The 10,368-nt window shown below is 40.6% G+C and overlaps 1 protein-coding gene across 1 annotated transcript; it reads left to right on the plus strand.

The window, feature by feature from the left end:
* Positions 1-5,939: 5,939 nt before the first annotated feature.
* Positions 5,940-7,646, plus strand: LOC104965639 (Golgi phosphoprotein 3-like). The gene has a single exon (XM_010794632.1). It carries the CDS (start codon positions 5,955-5,957, stop codon positions 6,462-6,464), a length of 510 nt encoding a protein of 169 aa, XP_010792934.1. The 5' UTR covers positions 5,940-5,954; the 3' UTR covers positions 6,465-7,646.
* Positions 7,647-10,368: the final 2,722 nt, after the last annotated feature.

The raw sequence follows: 10,368 nt of genomic DNA on the forward strand, positions 1-10,368 counted from the left end.
TTTTATGTAGTGAGGGATCCTGCCTCTGTTGCTCCTCATTTGCTCCATATCGTAAGGAGTGGGATTGTGTCTGTGTGTGTGTGTGTGTGTGTGTGTGTGTGTGTGTGTGGGCGTGTGAGTGTGTGTCCTTTGTTTACATGATGACATCACCACATAACACTATATGTGATACATGATAGGGCAGGCTAAGGGGCCGGACTTCTCTAAGGGTCCAATTAGAGCAGCGATTGCTCTGGGTGAAAACAGACACTGCATCATAGAAAGTGTCAGAAAAATAAAGCAATTTTTGAAAAGGTAAGTATGTAAACGTGTCAAGGTAGAGGAACAAAATAATATTATGAAACCTGAAATTAGCATTATAGTGTTCTTTCAAGGAATTTACCGTGGCATTAGGCATACCAGAGCCCTATTTCTCACATTAATCCCTTACAGTCTGTCTGATTTTCTCTGCTCTGTTTCAGACAAAAAAATACAATTAACAACATTTGCGCATATATGTGTGTGAGGAGGTTTATTGTTTTCAAAGAAAATAAGAAGGGGATTATTTCATTTGTCTCCATGTTCGGATGAAACTGTTTCCAATTTCTAAAAAAGATAATGTGTTCTTCCCTGGAGCTTTTCATGAATACATAACACATGTTGTAATTATTACAAAATGTATTGAAGATGAATTGTAAATGTTAATCGCTGCAAGCTTATTACTGGTGGTGTAGGGACTTTGATGTGTGTCTGCCTTTTTTAGGTCCAAATGTGTCAAGACATTTGTAATTATTTCTACATTGACTCTTCGAAATGGTGGATTTCATCTTCCTGCATCATTCAGCGGGGTGTCGTTTGATAAAACAATATTTAAACTCCCTGGTTTATGGAGGAATACCATGGTAATAAACTGATTGGCAAATATAAAGAAACAAAGATGTCCTCTAACACCTTTCCTTTTATTCCCACTTTCCTGTTTTTATTGGCTCTTATATTTTACCACCACTCAACACTCTTTATGGCTGAATTTATCTGGGGACATGAGGTGTTGCCACATTAAAAAAAGAACTCAGATAAGTACATTCAGGGACAAACACACACACACATATTTAAATAAAGTGTTCCTTTGGGCAGTCATATAAATATTTGAGCCATCTCCTTTGGGTTTCTTCATTTTTTAGCAAATATCACATTCAAATTCAATATGGTCTCTCTCTGCTGAGAGCATGATGCAAATCTCCACCATTATCTCAACATTCTGTGTAACTCCCACCAGGCAGTTGTCCATCTTTTATTGTTTCAGTCTTTCTCTATTTTTTAGAAACTGTAAAAGAAAATGTCATTCATTCCCTCGTAATGTATGTCTCATGAGAGAGAAGCTGCAGATATGCATTCTGCAGTCACATCTTCTCTTTTTTAGATGCTCCAAGGTGGCTTTTTGTTCAGGTTTTCATTTCAAAGAGATGGTTTGTAGTTTTTATCAATTTAACTTCAATGGGATTTCCCCCATCTATGTTCCTTTTAAATCTGCTGGGTCACAGTGTAGGGCTGTCAAAGGTAGAAGAAGCACATCTGTGGGATGATTTGCAGTTAAATGGCCTATGTTGTGTTGTCATCACACTGCAGACAGCCTGAATGTAAAATGCTGAAACACATCATTTTTATAGTGATTTATATGTGATTGTTTCTACACAAAATCTGCCCTGTGTTTGTTGTTTTTATTAGGTAATACTCTTTAGATTTATTTAGTTGAACCATCAACTCCTTGCACCACAAACTTCTTATAAACACCTAAACCCTTTAAGTCTCTCTCTCGCTCTATGTATGCAGGAGTGGTAGATGAATTTAACGTTCACTGACAGCCATAGTTTCATGCTTCGCTAACTAACACTATTATTTAAGACAGACTCTTGGATTGATGTTCCAATGGAAACCAGGCGCTCGTGATCAGATTCCTGATAGGCTACCTGGGGGGAGAAGTCTGTCATCCACATCTCACAGCCAATGGCATTAGCAGGCTCCACCACGCTGTGAAGCTGACTGGCTGGAGCCAGAGGCTTTTCCGTTGCCCCTCATGTCCTCTATAACTAACAGGCTTTACTCCAGTGTCATTGATCCATATTCTGTGAGCATAGAAGGTGCTAAACATAACCAAACAAAATTAAAGAGTGAAGGGCACTGAAGTGAACAGGCTGTCTATTCTCTATGTACTATGGTTAACGCTGGTGTATAAGCTGTGTGTTTCAGACAAGAATGTTAATTAGATCCTGTGTATCTCTCAAGAGCGTTGAATGCGTTTCAATCAAATCCTTATCTTGGGCAGATATTTCGATACTTGTAATTCCACCGAATTATAAATATGCATGGTACTTGAGAGAGAGAGCAGTAACATTGTGAATCTATAGGCAGCCAAGGAACCGGATGTATAGGATTTGCTTGTGAGAGGAACATAAACATCAATTAATGTTCAACAGTATCTGTCTGGATTTCCTGAGATATATATATTCCTTCTGGAAAGGGATTATCACTTTATCATGGCAGGGCAGTTTGCGAGTCACCATGACTAGGGATTACCACTTTATCATGGCAGGGCAGTTTGCGAGTCACCATGACTAGTAAAGCTGTGTCGGCTTAATTCTTGTGTTGGGACTCCCATGCCAAAACAGGTCAAAGGCTAGAGGCTAGAGGCTGATAACCTTCTCCTGTCATAGCACATTATTAGAGGTACCAGAAGCGAAAAACAGCTGTGTTGACATTGATTTTAAGGGGGAAAACTGCGACAAATCTCAGGTTCATACTTGCATTTTGGGTTTCTACCTTTATATATACAGTCTATGGTTTCTACCAGAACATTTTTATATGCTTTCATTTTCAAAAAATGGGTTACTTTGTTTTACTGTCTGTCTGAATATTCCTGTATTTACCTTCTGTTTCAAATGCTCAATTTTAGAGGTTGTCTGTTTAAGCCCCCCACTAGAAAAAAGACAGGCTGCCCTGGTCGGCTTACAAGGAAATCTGGAAAGTTCTCAAGTCAAGGCATGTTGACACGACACCCATGGTTTCTGACTGCACAGCCTTCAAAAAACTGACTGGATTGTTTTATCTCACTGTTTGTGTAGTCGGTAGGCACTCCAGATACACACATGTTATAGCACATGCAATAATGATTTTATTTGTGCCCTAATATATTTATGAAATTCTAAGGTGATTATGCAAAAATATTGCGTGTGTCTTACACAAAGCATTTGGACAGATCTGTCACCGTGTAAATTAAAAACATATTTTGTGTCTACGTGTCTTCAAAATGGCCTCATAGTATTTCAGTCAGGCAACTCACGTGTTCTTAATATATGTTTATTATAGCAGCATATAGTTTGAGTTTGGCATCTATGCTCGGGCCTCATCACTCCACAGATTTACAAAGAACATGAGTGATGATTAGATAACTATCCCCCAACACTGCATGGAGATTAGATACTATCCCCCAAAACTGCGTAGCCCGAGCCCGACACTGCTGATGTAAGACTGATAAGTAGAGGGCCTGGCGAGCTGCCACCCCCCCTCCCCCCCCCAGCACAGCGGCTTTGAGGGGAATATACTACCTATATATTAGGGGTGTAACGGTTCACAAACATTTCGGTTCGGTACGTACCTCGGTTTTTGGGTCACGGTTCGGTTCGGTACGTTTTCGGTACAGCAGAAAAAATTATCACAAAACATAAAATATTTCTTGTTATTTTTGTATTATTATTAAACTGTGAATAATGTATTCACTCAAATAAATACAAAATATAATAAAATAAACATTAAGGTGCAGTATTTTCGATTAACTGAAATAATCTGTATTTGAACTTTACTGTAGCCTACTAGTACCTAAGCAGCCAGTTTGACATTAGGACTTGCTTGCTTGTCATTGTATTTTCATGTTTTTTTAAAGAAAAATTAACTTGTCCACATTGCTTGCCGAAAGGGCAGATCTGCTGGCACTAACAATGTCTCCTGCTGTGGAGAACACCCTCTCGCTAGAGACAGAGGTAGCAGATACAGCCAGGTAGCGCTTTGCTAACATGGCATATTAGCTTTGTTCGTTATCCTCGCGTCCAGGAGAGAAGCTTTAAAAATGAGACTAATGGAGTCTCTGGCTTAAGGTTCAAATGGGTACTTTAATTAAAATCGCGCGATAGTGTTATAAACAGAATATTGTTCAGACAGAAAAACAGCTGTGATCTGGTCCTCGTGAGCGAAGAAGAGAGAGCGAACTCCTCCTCTCCAGCTGTTATATATCCTCTGCTGGCTCCTCCCTGCGGGCCGGCTCTCCACGTCTTTAATGTCCGTTGTTACATTAAACAGAGGATTCAGACATTGCACATTCAATATATGCTTAACACGCCTCTTCTCCCCATATTCTCTTTCATCACTTTTCATTCAACACATTCTAAACGCTGTAATCAATACTCTAAAAAATACAGCAAATACTTCACGGCAGTTCCGGATGTTGTCACATGCTACTCACGTCTGTAAACAATAATTGTATTTAAACAAACTGTACCTTCATTCAATATTCAGAAATAATAATATCTCTACGTCTATAGTTGTAGTGTTAAAATCAGTAGGATTCAGTGTGCATCACTCCATGTCATTTCGCTACTAAATTCAATGGTAAATTAGCCACATGCTAAATGCTAACCGGAGATGAAGGATTTTCAGAATAAAAGCTTAACTGGTTGTGCACAAGAATTTCTGTTTTTTCAGTATAAAACAGCATTTAAACTGACGGCATGTTTAAGCGACATTATATCATCAAAAACATTGATTTTAATTTCTAACAGGCAACATAAGGATATTTGGCGTTTGTAATAGCTTTGGGTCGGTCTGAACTTTTTGCGAGTGGTGGAGGCTTAAATGTTAGTGGGAGTTGGGTTTGCACTTCAGTCTTTTTTCTTTTGGTACCGGTGATATTCACGTTCTGCTGGTGCCTTTTCAAATGAGTGTGCAAGTTTGATGTATTGCCAGCCGCGTAACCAATTCTAGTTGAACAATGCCGATAAACAGCTTTGGTTTGGTCCACCTGTCTTTGTCCGTCATCCTTGTACGTAACTGCGAAACCAAAATGTTCCCAAACTGGAGACTTCAATGATGCTGGAGGATTTTCGAGCTCAACTTTATCTGCGTTCGCCATTTTTGACAGTTCCTCAAATTACTGAATAAATTTGAACGCATCCCTGTGTCCAGCTCTCATAGTTTGCCTCTCGTCCAATGAAATGACTATGACGCGTTGAACCCAATGTGAGCAAATTACTCTGAATGCTGCGACGCAGCACCTGAGATTACTTCCAAGAAGTTGTTCACGTTCTCAATTTTTTACGTTTAACGTTATATTCGTTCGGTACACTTCGGTACACATGTGTACCGAACCGAAGGTTTCCCGTACCGAATAATTTCGGTACGGGTACGTATACCGTTACACCCCTATAATTTAATAATAATGAATAATTGCTCAAATATCACAAGATTTCAGTCTAAGCCTACGTCAGCAATGTGTACAGTATCCGAGATATTGACTCGTTTTTATTGTCTTTTTCAAAGCGGCTAGTTATAGATGAGCAAATCAACATTTTGTCAGAATACCTTTATCCATCCCAAAGAGGGGAGATTTACATTGTTACATCGAGTAAAGAGCCAAAGATAGCTTAATATTTATTAAGAAGCATGCATAAAATATTAAAGATAAAAGTAGAAATTAAACTTTCCCAATTTACAAAATACACATCTGTTACAAGTAACAGTATTTATAAGTGTAGCATGAATACAGTTTTAAGATAGCAGCCAGGTGATGGTATTAAAGGTCAAAGTATATATTGCACAGCTTTTTTACAGATTTATCACAGAAGTTGAATTGTCTAACAACAAGAAGCAGCCAGTAATAATTATTATTATTATTATTATAATATATATATATATACATACATACATACATGTATATTTTGCACTTAAGTAGTATTTCACAAGAGGGTTGTTTTATTGGATTAACTGTCTTTCTTTTTTATCGTCTCTCTTCAGGAGAGACGTGGAACCCCCTGAAGCTTCACTATCAGCTGCGGAACGTCCGTGAGAGGCTGGCCAAGAACTTGGTGGAGAAAGGCGTCCTCACGACTGAGAAGCAGAACTTCCTGCTGTTCGACATGACCACACACCCTCTGACCAACAACAACATCAAGCAGCGCCTCATCAAGAAGGTCCAGGAGTCCGTTCTGGACAAGTGGGTGAACGACCCGAATCGAATGGACAAGCGGCTGCTGGCGCTCATCTTCTTAGCCCACTCCTCTGATGTGTTGGAGAATGCCTTCGCCCCGCTGCTAGACGACCAGTATGACCTGGCCATGAAGAGAGTGCGCACGCTGCTGGAGCTGGAGCCCGAGGGGGAGAGCCTGAAGGCCAACGCCAACGAGCTGCTGTGGTCCGTGGTGGCCGCCTTCACCAAATGAGGCCCCACAGAGAGGACAGCAAGCAGTTGTGGCATTCAAGTGGCATTGTACTTTGGGGAAGGAATCAGAGCCCCCAACATGGTGACTTGACTGAATTACAGTTTCCCCCCCCACCTGGGCTTTTGGAATGGGCTGCCCTCTTTCCTCATCCCTCTTCTCTTTATTTTCCTTCCAGATGACTGTCCATGTTGATCCTCCATGGCCACGTCCCCCCCCCCCCTGTGACGTTCGTTTTCACTTTTGCTAAAAATAATAACTAATGGAACCCTGGATGAAGTGGTAGGGTCATGATATGGGTGGAGGCTGAAATCAAGATTCATATCCTTTTAATTTTCTATCGGGTGTATCTTTGGAACTGTTTATGGAGGTACGGTATGTAAGGCACAGGCGACTCTAGGTAGCGTCCTGACCCCCCTGAGAATAAAATAACTAACGGAGATGTGCAGGGCGGTGATGCTTCACAGGAAGAAAAGGTTAGCCTGTCTTTAAACGTATGGATACGATGTGTTCGGTGTCACAGCATTCATCAACTTTAAAATCAAGGACTGGGTAGAAACTAATGTGAGATATGCCCTTAAATCCATCCTGGATGTTAACCTGTTAGTCCTGTGCAGGGGGCTGGAGACTGACACTGGCAGGGGGGGGTTACACCCTGCACATGTCACCAATATATCATTGGGCTGACACAGAGACAAGACAGCCAATCACGCCTGCAGGCAGTTTCAAGTTCATCTGACCTGCATGTCTTTGGACTCTGGGGGGGGGGGGTGATGCAGGCACTTGGTAAAGATGGCAACAGCACTAACCCCCCCAGCCTGAGAGCGCCCTACATTCCATCGCTGCTGGCCACGAGTGTGTGGAAGATGGGTGGTCTGCCTACACATGCATGGATACACACAGGCCCTGGAATATGGAGTGTTGACTTGTGAGACTTATCACTTACTTACACCTCAGCCCCATTGAATTCTAGGAAACCAGTTTAAAATGAAAAGCCAAAATATATAGAAATTACTTTAACGGACCCATTTAGGGTAACACAGTGCCGAGATAACACAAATTCTAAAGTTTTGCTCACATGTCTAATTGACAGGGCTGATAGAAGTGCTACGTATGATAATGAAAGGCAAATAGAAAATGATGTTAATCTTTCTGTCATAAAAAGATCATACTGTTTTAAATATCCTCTGGCCAGTAGTATTTTTTTATTCGCAATTTAACGGAAATGTTGGCGGAGGACTTGGGCTCGTATCGAATCTTATCCAGATGCACTGGCAAAATGTGTGCACGTCTAACATTAAGTAAATTCAGGATGTAGTATCATTTGAAAGCATTCACATCTTAGTCTGGGTTTATCTTGATACAATGTGTAGTTTATTGGATTTGGTGGAATCATCCAACATAATTTTTATGTCCATTAAATGATTCAAACACTCTTTGCATAAGCACACTCTGGAATCGGACCCAATCAACAAAAAGTTGTCACTTATTAGACTTCATTTAAGAAACGACACCTTCAAGTCAAATGTTTTGAGGTCACCTAAAACATTTGGTCAATCTGTCAATGAATGTGAAGATAAATGTGGGTTTCAGCTCTTATCCAGCACAAGGAGAGGTTCTGGAAGTGTTTCAAACAGAGTGGATCACACAAACATGTTCCCATTGCTCCTTCCAACATAATTTGCGTGATTTGTTCTAATTCTCTGTATTTAAACATGGACAAGTCTTGAAGTTCTGTCCCTTTTTGACATAAGAGTCCTGTCTACTACAACAAACCTCTAGCACATGTTAACATACATAATGATCAGGTGGCTCCAGAGCTCTGCGTGGTGACAGACAAAGTGTGTTTTCTTAAATGTCAGCGATGCTTTAATGTGCTGACAGTCTTACTTTGCAGCTACTTGTGAATGCTCTCAAATTAAATCCATTGGATGAACTAAACTTGGATGACCTAACATGCCCACCAAAGTGCAATCAGAGGAATCGCATGATGGGCTCACATTCCACATGGTGGTGTATATACTTGTGTATTTATCTATGATGGTTCAGCTGCACTGTCTTTCAAACTGTTGTTACATAGTGCTCTAAAACATTCATCAAAGCCTTTCACCATTAACCATACCTTGCTCTTAGTTTCTCTTTGCCTCAATGTTTTTATATGTTTCATTATTCAGTTTTAACCAGTTTTGCTACTCAAAGACATTGCTTTATTACAGATGGCCTCCCTCTGGTATACTATGTAGCAAAGAGCTGTGAGTGATGGTGGGAGAAGAGAAGTGGTGACCAAGAGATTTATGCACCAGAAATCACCTCAAAATGCGACGTGAATATGAGATTATATATGTTATCTAAATAAAGGGACCTCTAGTCTGTGTACTATTTTTCTTTGACCCTAAAAATAAACCTGGGTTGCGTTCCAATAGTCCATTTAGCTTAGGAACCTTCCTAACCAAGTGAAATGACCCGGAAGTACGTCAGTGGCAGCCATGTTCATTAGGAGAATTGGAACGGCACTTAACATGGCTGCCACTGACGTACTTCCGGGTCATTTCACTTGGTTAGGAAGGTTCCTAAGCTAAATGGACTATTGGAACGCAACCCAGGTTTATTTTTAGGGTNACGTCGGCGGTCGTAAACTGCAGTGTGGTTGCTCAGGCCGGCAAGTGTCTGTGTTTGCTAAAATACTAGCCTCTTTAATATAGTACTTTCAACTGCCACGAATAATTCGCTAAAATTTGCATACCAACGCACTTCACGGTTTCACGAAAGAAATTCGCTCAGTCATAATATTAGTTTTTCTCTTTCGCAGCATTTTCTCCTCTCCTTTCGGTGAGGGAGGTCCAGTGGTTCCTAAGCTAAAGGAGGTTATAAAGGAAGTTTGAAACCTCCTTTCCTTTCATGTAGAGAATTTGAACGGCACTTATCATGGCTGCCACTGAGGGACTTCCGGGTCATTTCACTCGGTTAGGAAGGTTCCTAAGCTAAATGGACTATTCGACTGCAGCCCACGAGAAGCAGGGAAATGAGTTTTAAGAGCAATGGGACGTCCTTTCCTCCAGAGCGTCACGTGAAGAAGAAGTCCGTTTGTGATGACGCTGCACAGCTGTTCGTCTGACAGCAGCCAGCTCTGTCCCCATTATTTTCACAAACACCCCCGCCTCTGTTAGTACACATTTACTGACACACACATTTGTATAATCTGTTGTAGACCCAAATACATTAAATAAAATAAGAACTCATTCTCAAAAAAGATAAACGCCATTCTTAAAATGTATAAACGAAAAAAGCGATCATGAAAATGTTTCCAATAAATGAATAGAATGATTTTTGACCACTTTGTTGTTCAGATATATCACATATTTGTAACTAAATGATACATTAATAAAAAAAATATACAGGATAGACTGAGGAGCGAGTGACTCTCGTGAGTTTCATGTCGCCTGCAAAGGTGGCTTGCCGGCCTTCGTTTAGATCCCAAGAGGCACAAACGACGTCTGGTGACCATTCCCCCCTCAGTGGAGAGCAACTTCCGATACTGGGGGTCCTCAAAGCATCTGCGGAGGGGATCTCCACTGGGTCGGGTGACCTCCTACATCACGGCATCCGTGACAGGATGGGGGGGGACCTGCCTAGAGCTATAGGTGGTGCCAAGGCACACNTGAACGTTCATCAGTATTATAATCAAAAAGAGAAATATGAACGCTAGTTTTTACTGAAATTATCAAATAAAGTCAACATTTCACTGAGCTGTGTGGGGTTTGTTCAACTTTTAAAAGATGTTTAAATGGTGATGTACACAGTGATAGGTGTTAAGGACTAACGTTTATAATAAATACATTTGTATTTATTTTAAGATATTTTCATACAATCATACGTATTGGGATCAATTGTATTAATGTGGACCGGA

Source organism: Notothenia coriiceps, unplaced genomic scaffold (genome assembly GCF_000735185.1).
Source record: "Notothenia coriiceps isolate Sejong01 unplaced genomic scaffold, NC01 NC01_scaffold00037246, whole genome shotgun sequence".
In the NCBI taxonomy this organism is placed as follows: domain Eukaryota; kingdom Metazoa; phylum Chordata; class Actinopteri; order Perciformes; family Nototheniidae; genus Notothenia; species Notothenia coriiceps.

Bases quoted from the DNA above. Each gene is read 5' to 3' on its own strand.
- LOC104965639 (XM_010794632.1), top strand. From the start codon at position 5,955: ATGTATATTTTGCACTTAAGTAGTATTTCACAAGAGGGTTGTTTTATT.